The sequence below is a fragment of the Acanthopagrus latus genome, chromosome 16 (assembly GCF_904848185.1).
Source record: "Acanthopagrus latus isolate v.2019 chromosome 16, fAcaLat1.1, whole genome shotgun sequence".
NCBI lineage: Eukaryota > Metazoa > Chordata > Actinopteri > Spariformes > Sparidae > Acanthopagrus > Acanthopagrus latus.
Window position 1 is genome coordinate 23,525,869 of NC_051054.1, and position 14,911 is coordinate 23,540,779.

Here is a 14,911-nt window from a genome sequence, read left to right on the forward strand (position 1 = left end):
TGAGATAGATGTTGCCTACATTATTGGCATTCTTTGGAGGGCAGCTCCAAAGCCTGGACATTTGGTCAGTTTTCACTGATTACCACATTCTTATCAGTGGAGGAGAAAACAGATCAAACACAGAGATACTGTTGATGGAAGTACCTGCTGCAAGGTGCAGTTAACCACAGCACTATTAAATGTTAGCTTGCAAACAGATTCAACACAAATTTGAAATACAACCCATAAACAGCTGCATGGAGGAAAAGCTGCTCACCTGCTAATGATGGTAAGACAGACAGAGACAGATAGCTTCATTGTCCACTTTATTCTTCTCCAATTTAAGTACGCCAATACATACTGTGGGAAGAATTGCAAATTCAGCACAAAGCAAGTACTTTCATTGACTTTCACTGTTGTCGACCCAAGCACATTGATTACGAACTCATTACACTGATGACCAAACAAACAGTACAGAGATATTCATTGGATTAAGCAATTGAAAGCTTTTGACACTCAAGGTGAATAGCAGATGAGGAGTGCAACAGCATGGCATGGATTGTTGACAAGTTTGCATGAAGGAAACCTACAACTACACAATGCTGTGTCATATCTCGTCAGTGAACTCAAATTTTAAAATACATTGCCCTGAATGCAACAATCAATGTAACTTGGTCTATTACAGTTTCATAATGCAATTAATGGCTTAAAAACAGGGTGTTAAACATTAAATTGCCCATACTTTAAATTAAGTCAATGAAGTTAGACATTTGCTTGACATTTTGGCAGTTTTGTGTTTTTTGATTTAAAGGTTGATACCTTTGCCATAGTTACACTCTAGCTTGACTCACTGGATGTAGACTGTTGAGTCATAGGGCGACTGTTTTTTTGTAGTCTGCATTTTCCTCCCCTTCCGCATGTTATTTTTTTCCAAGGTCCTCTCCTCTACAGATAACAACAATCCCCTGGATAACAGCCAAAATGCTGAAAATACCAAGTTACCCTAACCCTAACCCTAACGATACAAACCTAAACAGGCTAGTATCTCTTACTGTGCCTTTTCTTTTGGGGGGGATTAAGCCGTGCAGGGGCATGCTCGCTGCAGCCAGGCTTAAGCACCACCCAAGACGCTTGTCTCAAAGAAATACAAACAGGCCAGAGGGTTTGTATCCCTATACCACAGTGAGAATCTGTGTAGCCAAACCTTTCTTCTGCACTGACACAACCCTATTTCAGACTTATGCAAACTGGAGCCAGCAGCAGGTTAGCTTAGCATATCAGAAATACTTGGAGCAAGGGAAATCAGATAGCCAGGCTCTGTCCATAAGAACAACAACAAAATCCACCTACAAGCACCTCTAAACCTTAACACTTAACACATTATATCCCTTCTTTTTAATCTGAATTCATTATATCAATCCAAACAACAGCTCATTGTGCTACATGGGTTTTACAAATGGGTTTACGGTTAAATGCCTGAAATAAGGCCTGTGGTTAACGAAAGCTTAAGTGATTTTCACGTTTTGTTCTACAACATTAAATACTTAAGTAATTATCCCACATTTAAAATTAAAAGGTGTTTACATGTCTTAGAAAAGGCAGTTGCTCACATGTAGCTTTTTTGTATCAAGGAGAACACAGACACTCATCTACTCACTAATCCGTCTTAACTACAGACTTCGGTTACCAACTATTCTTACTTAACAACTCATGGATTGATCACTTTTAATTGTCTATAGGATAGTGTGATGAGATGCTTAGTGGTGGTGACACTTAAGTCCTGCAGCTTAATGTTCTTTGTCTGTTTGTTTAGCCTATAGCCTGATGTTAGGTTGTTACTAACCACAGTTGTATTTAAGTTTCAGAAATCATAAAAGAGGTGGTCAGCTGTTTTTCTACAATAAACCAAAATCCAAAATGAAAATTATCCAAATATGTCATCCCTACAGCAATCTATTAAGCTTACATTTAAGATAACCAGCTGTTTGTTCCAGCTACATTTGTAGCATACAGACATGAGAATGGTATCTATCTTTTCATTTAACTCTTTGATGAAAAGCAGATTGTCCAAAATGTTGAACTAACGCCTGAAGCCGCAAACATATTTGTCACATTTTATGATAACTTAACTTATCAGGAATTGCAGGTTTTAATACATCATCCCGGTACTCTTTAGAAAACTCCTGTAATTTCTGGAGGGAGCTCAGTTATTGTTTTGTCTGCTATCTATGTGTTTCTGTTTCTGATAGAACTTGGAGAATTTATTGAAGATGTTAGTAATGGGCAGAGCCACAATCAGCAGCCCACAGATGATGCACAGTGTACCTATCATCTTCCCAGCAAGGGTAACAGGAAATGTGTCTCCATAGCCCACTGTAGTCATGCTAATGGTGGCCCACCACCAGCCAACAGGGATATTCTGCAGCGTCGACTCCTGACATTCTTTCTCTACACAGTAAATGAGAGCAGAAAACATGAAAATGCCCACAGACAAGAAAAGCACCAGCTGCCCTACTTCACGGGAGCTGTGTTGCAGTGTAGCGCCAAGAGAGCGAAGACCTGCTGAGTGGCGAGCAAGTTTTAGGATGCGAAACACTCGCATCAACCTCAAGATCTGCACCACTTTGCCAACATTCTCCAGGTCTGTGCTCTCCCCTTCATCCATTATATCACAGGCTATTGTGACATAATAGGGCATGACTGACAGTACATCAATAATGTTGAGAGGGCTGTGCATGAACTTCCTGGCTGATGGTGCAACAGCCAAACGAAGAATGAACTCTGCAGAGAAGAACAGAACACAGAAGCTCTCACAGAAACTCAGCACTGGGTTTTCAATCTCCTTCTCATTGAGATCCACTTGATGGAGGTCTTGCATGCTGTGAATGCACAAGGCAACAATAGAGATAATGACAACACTTATGGATGCTACAGCCATCACTTTTGCTGAAGTTGAGTAACCAGGATTCTCAAGTCGGATCCAAATATTCCTGCGGACATCAGCACACCAGGAACCTTCAAACATTTCTATGTTGTCTTCCGAAGCTGACAGCTCCTCAACCGATGAGGCAGAGCTGTGGAGTTGTAGTTCATTGCTCCTCTGATCCCAGCTCTTATGCTCAGCGAGTGCCGTCAGTTCATAGTATTTGTTACTGCAGCAGAGGTCCAGATGGCGCTCCTTGATGCCCCAGTACTCAATCTCTTGAACAAATGAGAAAACACACAACCCATCTACCAGGTGGATTTTGCCTGTGAGGTAAAAGTTGAGAACATAGCAGAAAAAAAGTGGATTTCGGTCAAAGTAGAACTCCATTTCAGAGGAACTGAAATCATCGCAGAGCTCCAGGATTGCTTCTTTGGAGCTACAACACACAAGGCGACCCAGACGTGTCTGTGGGAATCTTTTCAAAACTTGGTGCTCTATTCGTTGTTTGAAACCACCAACATTGATATTGATAAAGCACTCATCAGGGTTGTGCCGGTGAAAGATCTGTCCATACACCATGATGGAGCAGCTGCTAGGTGCTGTTCAGCTGTCTTTGGGGAAAATCTCAAACACTTCTTCACCTGCACACAAAGACATTGAAATTAGTACATGTCACACTTGTATGCTATGTGATCATTCATTACATCAGAGCTGTCCAAGTATCATGTTGCATCTTGGTTTCTTTGACATTATATTGTGGAATGCATAAATGACAGCATCTCAGGTAGGATTTATTTACAATCTAAAGATAAAAATTGTCAAAAGTATCGAAAAACAATCAAATCAATCTTTATTTACTATATGGCGCTTTTCATACAAAAAAATATCTCAAAGTGCCTCACAGAAATTTACAAACAGAAAAAGAGAAACAGCAAATAAAATAAAGAGAAGACAATTAAAAGAACCCAACCCTCCCACAGCCACAGACATGCACAGAGACATACACAAATACATACACACACTCTCACATACACACGGAGACACACACACTCACACCCACACATACAGTAGCTGTCACTAAAGAGACATGGCCGGGCAGTGAGACCTGAGGCGTGGAGGAAGCTACCTTTGGGGGGGCCAACCACACTGGAAGAGATCCTGGTCCAAGGCCACAGGGAGCACCGCCAGAGAGACCACCCCAACTCGGGCAGACAGGAGGTCCCACACCAAGGTGCAGAGCCCTCTAGTCACCCGGGCCGGAACTGTTCATGGGACAGCACCCCCCACGACCAGACCAGACACCACTCCCAGTCTGGGAGGCCCCCATGAGGAAACTCTGGAGATTAAAAGATGACAGATTATAACAGTAAAATAAGGCAAAAAGCATAGAAGCTAAAAACATGAGGGACTAAAACATAAAGGCATAGAGGCTAAAAACACGAGGGACTAAAACATAAAAGCACAGAGGCTAAAAACACGAGCGACTAAAGCATAAAAGCATAAAGGCTAAAAACTTGAGAGATTAAAAAGTAAAAAAGGACATAAATAAATAAAGAGATAAATACATAAATACAAGTGCTCTGATAAGCACAGGGTAAAAGCAGGTCAGATAAATAAGAAGGCCCAGGACAATTAAGACACTTAAAAACTAGTAAAAGAACCTTAAAGTCAATAATAAAAAACAACAACAACAACAATAAATAATATTCAACATTGTTCAAAAAGTAGTTTAAAAAAAACACAGACTGAAATATCATTATAACTTTGTGTTCCATACTGTTATTCTTTTGGCTACTGAAACACACATTGTGTATTTTTTACTAAAGTATATCAAAGTTTAAAATCATGACAACCTTATTAAACACAAATGTTTCAGTGAGGCACTGAAAATATATGGTTATATTTCTATTTGTGTCACAATGTATGTTAGTGCCATGAGAGCATTGTTGAAAATTGTACTCAAAATGTGACTGAGGAAAAGAGAATTGATTCAGTTGTCTTTTCACCAGTGGTGCTAACAATAATATCACTTGGGGGCGCTAGGGGGGAAAGCTGTCTGTTGCTACTTTCAGTGTCAAAAGTAGATAAGTAAAAGTACATTTTACATATAAGCTATTTAAATGTATTGGATCCAATATTCAATATGTTTATAAAAGTCAGATTAATAAAATAAAATACTACAAAAATACAGAAAATACAAAGTAAAAAGTAACTGAAGTTATCAAAGTAAATTTTGTAGAATAAATAGTACAATATTAGCCTCCAAAGTGGACTGGAAGTAAGTTGAAAAATATGTAAATACTGAGGACAATTACCTCAAAATGTGAGGCTAGCTAAATATCTTAAGTTATGACTATAACTATGGATCTATGAGACCGAACGATGACCGCCACCACGATTTTCACCTTGAATGATACCATAATCTCCCTATCCTCGAGACCATTTAACAACAAAGTCATGTGACCGACCTTAAGGAGGTTTGACTCTCCTCCAAAAAAGCATCCAGGTGAGCACGCCTCTCCCTCTTGCCTGGAACGCCTCAGCCCGTTCTGAGCGACAAGAGACGGTGACAGTCATCGTTCGGTCTCATAGATCCACAGTTACAGTCATAACTTACAATCTATATCGACCTCACTCAGACGGTCACCATGGTTCACCTTGGATGACTAGTACCATCAGCGTCACGAGGAACAGAGGACTCCACCCCTCCTCGTCCAGCAGCCGAGAGCACGGCGGAGCCCAGTGGAGAGGGCAATGCCACGTTGACCCTATAAAATCTGGCAAAGGTACAGGGGGCACTCCAAGAAGCTGCTGCGCAGATGTCAGAAAAGCGGTGCAATGTAAGCGCTGAGTGCCCGCACAGGGCACAGAGTAGGGTCAGGTTGAAAAGCACCTACCTCAATAACCTGCAGGGTTCGGCCAAAGAGACACGCCAGTGTCATCTGCCTTCCACTTCAAACAATCCCCACTCACAGACAGAGCGTGTAATTCGCCCAGTCGTTTAGCTGAACATATAGCCAAGAGGAAAGCTGTTTTGTGGGACAGGAACTTGAGGGTGGACTGATCAAGGGGCTCATACGGAGGTTGAGTCAGGGACCTCAACACCAATGGGAGGTCCCACGATGGAGCTCTGGGGGACCTGGTCGGACGCAGGCGACAGGCCCCTTTAATGAACTGAGACACCAAAGGGTGCCTGCCTATGATAACCCCACCCACTGCCTCATGAAAGAAAGAGACAGCAGCAGTGTATACTTTAATGGTGCTAGTGGCCCTCGCTGAGTCCAAGAGAGACTGGAGAAAATGGAGGATCAGTTCAATGGGGCACGTAGATGGGTCAACCTGTGCACGTTGACACCATGTCAAGAACACACTCCACTTCTGACTATAATTGGCATGGGTGGAGGGAGCTCGGGCATGTCCTATAGTCCTCAGAACAGCTTAATCTAATCTCTGAGACCGGGACTGAGGAGGGGCCATGCCCAGAGCTGCAGAAGAGCAGGTCTGGGATGCCAAATCTGGCCCCCTGCCCGTGAGAGGAGGTCCCAGGGTTGACCGTGAACAAGGCGAAGGAGCCTGGGGAACCAGTGCTCCCTTGGCCACCAAGGGGCTATCAGCAGCACCTTGCAACGACCCATGATGACCCTGTGGAGCACCTGGGAAATCAACGGGAGTGGGGGAAAAGCGTACAACAACCGTCCGGCCACTCATGAGACAGAGCATCCAGACCCAGAGTGCCCCCCTGCCCATTAGGGAGAACCACATCCTGCACTGTGTTGTCTCCGCAGAGGCAAACAGGTCGACGCAGGCCATACCAAACTAAGCCCACAGGAGAGCCACCACCTCTGGGTGAAGCCTCCACTCTCCTGGGAGAGGGCCCGTCCTAGACAGGAGGTCCGCTTCCCGATTTGCAATGCCGGGAATGTAGACTGCCCTGAGTGAAGCTAGATGGGCCGCCCAGAACAGAAGTGTCTGCGCCACCTGGAGGCAATGCAGTGACCTGGTGCCCCCTTGGTGGTTCACATGGAATACCGTGGAGAAACTGCATACCAGGACATGCCTGCCCTGGATGGAAGGAAGGAGAGCCTTCAACGCCAGGAAAACTGCCCTCAGTTCCAAGACGTTGATGTGCTCCTCCCCCCAAGGGAGTTCCCAGACCCAGCACCATCCTGTGTTCCCACACTGCCCCCTCCCTGTCAGGGAGGCATCTATGGTCACCACCGTCCTTCTCGAAGGAATATTCCCACCCTGGAGAAGGAGCCTCACGTCCCTCCATGGGCGCGAAGCATGGAGAAACGTGCGTGTCACCCGAACCTTTGCACGTCTGTGTAACTTCGGGTGGAGGCCGAGAGCATTGAACCATCTGTGCAGAGGCCGAGCCCTGAGGAGACCAAGAGGAACAATGGCCACTGCAGCTGAGATCATGCCCAACAGCCTCTGGAACTGGATCAACTTAAGCCACCCCCCGAGGCGAAAATGGGACAGGAGGGCCTGGATGTTCCCCACCCTCTGAGAGGTGAGTGACACAGACAGAGTCCAGGCGCAGCCCAACAAAGACCGCCTGCTGACATGGCTCCAAGTTGCTTTTCGTCCAGTTCACTTTGAGCCCCAGGGACTGGATGTGGGAGACAACCAATCCTGTATCCCGTAGAGCTTGGTCGCAGGACGGGGCACAAATCAGCCAGTCGTCCAAGGGGGGAGGATTTTATACCCGACAGCTGGAGAGGGAGAAAAGCTGCTCCAATTACCCTGGTAAACACCCCTGGTGAGAGGGAAAGGCCAAATGGGAGGACCTCGAACTGGTAGGCCTGCCCCTGGAAGGCAAAGCGGAGAAAACGTCTGTGGTCTGGTCAGAGGGACACATGGTAATAAGCGTCCTTTAGATCTACTGAAGTGAACCAATCCCCCTTTTCCACAGCCTCCAAGATCTGATTTGTGGTCAGCATCTTGAAGGGCAAAACCTTTATGAAGGCATTTAAGCGTCTGAGGTCCAAGATGGGGCGTAGGCCTCCATGTAGGCCTCCGAGGAAATACTGAAAGTAAAAGCCAGTGAGCTGTTCGCTTGGCTCTACTCTCATAATTGCATCCTTCTGTAGAGGGGTCAAAACTTCCCCTAAAATTTTCTCCTGGACCGGGTCCCTGACTGTAGTCATACGAACCCCAGAGAAGGGGGGGGGTCACCGCCGAAACTGGATCTTGTACCCTGTGGACACTGTACCCAGCACCCAGGGGTCCAAAACCCATTCTTCCTAGCTGTCCAGGCAAAGCTGGAAGGAAACTGCAGCAGCCGTCCCCCCACCCCTATGGGACCCCGGCCTGTCGTCCCGTACCCCTGGGGGGCGTCTCCTGTGGGACACCTCTTTACTGGAAGGAAGGGGCTGAAACCGCCGCTGGCGGCATGACCGCGGTTGTGTACCACCAGAGGCCGGGAAAACAGCACGTTGCCGCCACGGCTCCTGGTGAGTGCCAGTGGGGTGGTTTGAATGCTGGGGACCCCTAGAACCATACATGGGAGCCGTGGTTCTGCTAACGGTGTGCCGCACACAGTCTCTAGTGCGGTGAGACTGTCTGGCTTTGTCCAACACGCCCTGAAAATCATGATGAAAAACACGTGCAGGCACAATTGGCATGTTTGTGAGCTCCTTCCTAATGTTCTCTGGAAGGGATGTCTGCGCCAACCAATTCTGCCTCCTGGACATCATGGCAGATGACATAACTACACCAACATCCCTCGTAAGTTGGGAGTGAGTGACAAGAGTGGAGTCTATCAGGCTCATAGTGTCCTGATCCTCTGGGTTAGCTGTCCTCCTGAGGGCCGCTATCAAGATGGCGAGCGCATTACCGGAGCGGGCAGCCCGGGTGGCAGCACTGTAAGAGCGACACACCAGGTGGTTGGTCTTTTCGCATTCCTTTACAGGACAGCGAGGGTTAGCGGTCACCCATTCTGGGCCTAGAGACGTAAGGGCCGCCATCTCCCTCTCCACTGGGGGCATGTACCCCATGCCAGTGTCAGGAGGATACATGACCTTCGTCAGCCTCCGGCATCCGGCATTGAATACGGTGCACCACTCAGGGCATTCCACGATTTTCTGAGCATCTGCAAATAATCTGCTGCCACAGGAACAGATATGGGGTGCCGAGACTGAGAAATACCAGCCCAAACACCATCCATCGGAGCAGGTGCCACAACTGGGATGTTGAGTCCCACAATCTTCGCCGCACTCATAATTTTGGAAATTTTGTCGATGGCAGATGACTCACCCCCACCAGCGGGACTGAGGTTGGACATCCCGTCAACCACAGAGGACCTGAGCTGCTCGTCTGAACCAGCAGTGTCAGACTGTTCGCCGCTCCCAAAAGGTGAGCCTCGTGCATACAGGGAGATAACGTCCGGAATATCACCTCAATCCCCCTGACCAGAGTGCAACTCATCAGGGGAGGGCTCCTTCAAGTGCCCCTCCCCCAGTGTGCTTGTCATGGCGGGCCACTGGGCCACCACTCTGCCCAATCTCTCTGACAGACCATGTATGGCAGCCAGGATTTGCAACTGGGTGTCTCCATGAGCACCCTGGCCACCTGGAGCATCCACAGGGTCATTAGGGGGCTGGACTGCCTGCTTGTCACCAGAGCCACGCCTTCTCTTACGGTTAGGGGTGCGTTCATGTTTACGCTTCCGAGAGCGTGTCTTAGGAGCAGGGGCGTAGCTAAGAGTGCAAAACATCTGGGGCTTTAGCCCTGCACAATGTTGCCTCAGTTACCTTAATCTTATTACTGATTACTCCTTTAAACTCATTGGAAGCTTGATAGTACTCTGTCTCCAGCACAACAACAAACCTTAATTTTCTCATCTTTAGCTAACAGGAACTCAAAATAATGTCTGTATTTCAAGTTAGAAGACGTGCATCTCTCTCCTCCCTCCATTGTTGTTTGTGTTTGTGTTGCTGCGTGTTGTTACACGTGAGTTGTGCTCGTGCTGAAAACGTGACTTGTGGCACACGAGACATCACTCCCCGAGACAAGAAGAAAGCAGAAATATATATTTTTGCTAAGGAAAATGACAAAAATAATGATAAGTGACTTTAATCTGATTACTGGTTTGTAAATATTTACGTGTTAGATTACTCCTTACTGAAAAAAGTGGTCAGATATACCGGCATCACAGCGCAGATAGAGTCTTTTTTTGAACGGGGTCCGGGGAAATTTCGAAAATTTGGTAAATTGGACTGTTCAAAGATGCAATTTCAACATTGTTTGAGAAGCAAAGGAAGGCCAATTGTTGGGCCCTTATCGTCATATTTTAATCACAAATAAAGCTAATTTTCCCTCACTAAGCCTATTGACTGATGTTTACATTAAAGATATTATAGCCTATAATAAGACCTGCACTGTGTGCATAGGCTGTTAAAGCAGGTAGAACATTCCCTATTATAATTTCTTGGCTTCATTGTCTGTCTGCATCAGGTCTACAGGAGGCTTTGAAGGGTATTAAGAGACAAACATCCATTTAACATCATCAATAAACCTACAAACGTAATAAAAATCTGCAGCATTTAATGTAATAAACCCACAAATGTAATACATTTTCCACAAATGTAAAAGCCGCTGCCTACTACAAATGTAACATGCTATTTCCTACACATGTAATAACTATTACGTTTGCAATGATTTATTTGTGGGGATGTGAAAATCGTTATTGTAATAACTTCCCACAAATGTAATAATACAATGAATAATGGTCGGGGTGGTTGTTGTTTGTTTGCCTACACACCTACTAATACTACTGACCATGGGTGCAACATCCAGCTGCTGACTCTCCGCTGTTACACAACGGATCTCCCCATGACCAAAGTGTCAGCTGGGCTTCAGAAGAGCCACAATTCAACAGAACAGCCGTAAGCAGTCATTTGGACCGCTAGATTTAAACTCTATAATCTATCAATCTCTCATCTCATGGAGGCAGTGCCGGTCCAAAAGAGCTCCAAACAGAACTCTTTGTTTGTTTTGTTTTAGCTCATTTCCAGCTTTTTCGATTATTATCATTTATTTTATTATATAGGCAATTAAGTGTTCAAATAAAATGTTTCATAATCAAATAAGTTACTTTTAACTGTTAATTATCTTGTTCTGAGTTTTCTCTATTAAAATCTTGTGTAAATATGCAATAATTACGGTTTACTATGTTATCAAAAAATGTTATGTTAAAATGCACACTTTGGTGTTATTTCATTTTTTGTTTTTTGTTATTTTTTTAAATATCATGACACAATGAATTCATTCATCACTCAGGCTATTTGCATGACACATTATAGGGTTGACGTCCAGCGGTCCAAATGATGCTTACGGCCGTTCTAGTAGTGTTGGAATTCCGGCCCATCAGAAGTCCAACTGACACTTTGGTCCAATCAGAAACATTTAATTTGATCCAATCTAACTCTAGGGTTGTGGAAAGCTTGCTGTTATACCTTAACCAAGATATCGATCATTGAGATTAATTGGATCAGATCTGACTGGAATGAACCTAGTAAACTGGCTCACTTCACCCGCCAGCACACAAATTCACGCGCATTTGGCGGGTGGCGGGTTTAATTTCCATTCCTGCTATAAACACTGCAGTGGCACTAAACAGTAGGGGGTAATAACACTGATGTTGAATTTGCAACAAATTATTCTGACTCTGCCTACATATGTCATGAGGAAAGCCAGGCTAGCTTCTGCGCAACTTGCGCTGGCGACAATGTTGCATTTGTGGCTGCTGGCCGTTCGACATGCAACCACATAAAAACCTTTCACCATTAAGCAATTATATTTGATTTTTTTTTTGTGACTGCCGCCACACAGGGGTTGGCAACATCCTCCAACATATGGGCCATGCCCAAACAGGAGGGGCACTCCCGATGGTTGTCACAGGGGTCCATAACGCCAAGGCAAAAGCGGCAGGCATGAGAGGCCATTCCTCTGTGTAACCAACAGCTACGAATAGCTGGTCAAAGGGAAACCAAAAACCAGGCTGCACACAACCAGTGAATGAAAAACAACCCACCTACTGCAAAAAGCAGGGATTTCCCTTTGCAAAAAGTAGTTTTTTCAAGTGTACTACAAGTATACTTATTTTATACTAAAACAGGGACAGTATACTTGAAGTGTACTTTTTATATACTATATTTTTATATACTTAAGAAAAGTATATTGAAGTATACTTGGCTTATACTTAAAAGTCTAAGAATAGGAACATTAATACTTAGACTTACACTTATACTTTAATACTAAAGCTTATACTTGTACTTTAGTATACTGTAATGCCCCTTGTGGACTGTGGCGCAAAGACTCCTGGGTATTCTGTTGTTGGTGTAACTATGGTTCGTGAATGTGGTTGTGAATAACATGATGTGTAAGATGGTTATGGGTTAAATCACATCCTTGTACTGTGGTTAAATTGTGTCGAGTTAACAAAGATGATAAAAATGTTGGCACCATGAGTGAAGGGGTGTTTTTCGGGAGAGACTTCCCGTCTGGTAAGTTGTTAGCACGTGTGGTGATAAGTGGTGAATGTCTGACTAGAAGTCATTGACTTGTGTTTACACTTACTTTAGCACAGTAAAAACATCTTTTACTACACACATTTGTTTTAAGGTATTATTCCTGTTATAAACTTACATGTTAATAAACTAAAATGTGGACTTGAAGTATAAATTTAGTACACTAGTAGTATATAGGTGACTGTAGTTGTTGTATACTTGAAAGTGTACTTCTGTAAACTTAAAATGACCTCATAAAGTATCCTTAAAGTATACTTTTATAAACTTAAATGTTCCAATTTAGTCCGAAGAAGTATTAAATTAGTATACTTTCTAGTATGCTACAAGTACATGGTCCATAGTATACTTGCTATACTTAGACTTATACTCAAGCATACTTAATAAAATGAACTTGAAGTATACTAGTTTTTGCTAAGGGTTAGGGCGAATAAAAAAAATGAGCTACTACAGCTTTAAGTTTATGTACAACAGAAAATGACCCAAACACAAGAGAAAACTAAACGAGCCCGCCTACTATGCACAGAGGCAAGGAAACAAAAAAGCAGTTTTCTTTTTAGTTGTGTGACAAAATGAGCAGTCTTGAAGAAGAAAATGAAAATGCAATTTGGATGATTTATTACTCATTTTATTTTGTGAGTCACACAATGCAGCGATGACCTTTGAATGAAAAAGCATTTCTGCTAATGCATTTTCATTTTCAAATTTGACATTTCAAAATGAATTTTGGTACCTATTTGCTGGGGCATCTTTTGAAAATTAAATCTCATATGCAATTTTCTTTATCAATTTAATTAAGTTACAAAATGAGAAGTCTTGAAGAAGAACATGAAAATGCAATTTGGATGATTTATTACTCATTTTATTTATGACTCAAAAAATGCAGCTATATTCTGCAAATGAAAAAGAATTTCTGTTAATCCATTTTAATTTGAATTATGGAACAGATTCGCTTCCATATCATCCAAGGTGAAGATCGTGGTGACGGTCTGAGGTCGAAATACATACTTGGTTACATCACATCACTGTGACAGTTCTCTACCAGTATGCACCTGAATGCAATGAACGTTGTGAAACTTTTTCAATTATACGTGTAAAACTGCAGCTATTATCTACCAACGGTCTGAGCAAATGACAGTCACACGGGTGCTCCTTTTATGCCTTTATAAAATATATTTTGACACATAGTTTGGCTAACATTCAACACTGACTTTGCATCCAACTGTCATCAGCAGGCTGCCCGCTGTCAGTTGTGCCGTGTCAGCTCTAAAACGGAGTAGCTCTCTTCCTTATTGTGCGTATTGTGTTACGCACGGCCATATAGCGTTACAAGCTGCAGTGAGATGTCAAACCGGGGTCAGATTTCACACGAATCTGCGGCAAAAAAAAAAAAAAAAGTTGTCAATGTTTTCGGGACGAACATGCACCGATGTGGAGGCATAAAAAGTAGAGATCCAAAGTGAAGTAAACTGACTTTGTGCGACACAAGCACGATCCTGACTCGCAGCGATTTATCGGAAAATCGTGCTCAAAATAAAAAAATGTCAACGGTCACCACCAGATGTTATGTTTTCTGTTTAAGTATCTCTGTATACACTGAGAAACTGGAAGAAATGATTAGAGCAGCGTACCTGTGTGCCATATGTTGTCCCGGCGACGCGGACGTCCTGTCGCTGTGACCGTGCAGCCAGTCAGCTTAACGCAGCGCGTCTGTGAGTCCAGCGAGGGGCGGCTGCTAACGGGACAGGTGATCACACAGCGGGGCACACCATCCCACACCACAGCCCGCGACCCTCAGCGCATTCAAGCCCTGATGTGTGATGTGCTACCAGTGTCCAGGGTGTGACACATTTATTACCGTAAAAATATCGTGCTTAAGGCTGAGTGCTCACATTATTCTTATCAATTAAGATATGAATTCATAATAAAAAATAAAAAATAAAAAAAAAAAATACCCACGTGCATTAGAACCATCACAATACACGTGGGTAGTTTTCCTCCGCCCTTAAAGGGGAATATTTGAATAAGTTGAAAACTTCCGTGGAGGGGTAAAAATAAATAAATAAATAAAATTAATCAAAAACGACAAGGAGTTTTTAGAGATTGGCCTGCTGGTCAAATTTCCGTTTTAGTGACAAAAGCATACACCACAAGATTATTCTATAAGCACGCCTGAGAACAAGGACTCTTTAGAGATAATATTTCACGGGCCATGTACAATAAATATAGTGGACAGTATACACATGTATTAAACACTGTATTTTAAACACTGCATTTATTTATGCATGCAACCTTCATCAAGGCAATTCTCTTAACTTTTTGCATTGTGGGTAATGTAGGCATAAAGAAAGGCTGGCTTGTCTTTTAACCCACACATACAGTACTTTTCCCCTTTCAAACCCTGCCACCTACATTACCCACTATGCAACTTATCCACTTGATGGCATTGCTATTAGTCATTCATCAGATTACATGC

The 14,911-nt window shown here is 43.6% G+C and overlaps 1 protein-coding gene and 1 pseudogene across 1 annotated transcript; both read right to left on the minus strand.

Moving 5' to 3' along the window:
- Positions 1 to 292: 292 nt before the first annotated feature.
- On the minus strand, positions 293 to 14,270 carry LOC119004372 (potassium voltage-gated channel subfamily S member 3-like). The gene is made up of 2 exons (XM_037071219.1): positions 14,067 to 14,270; positions 293 to 3,546 (listed from the first exon to the last, which is right to left on the minus strand). Exon 2 carries the CDS (start codon positions 3,482 to 3,484, stop codon positions 2,183 to 2,185), a length of 1,302 nt encoding a protein of 433 aa, XP_036927114.1. The 5' UTR covers positions 3,485 to 3,546; positions 14,067 to 14,270; the 3' UTR covers positions 293 to 2,182.
- On the minus strand, positions 6,349 to 9,623 carry LOC119004942 (annotated as a pseudogene).
- Positions 14,271 to 14,911: the final 641 nt, after the last annotated feature.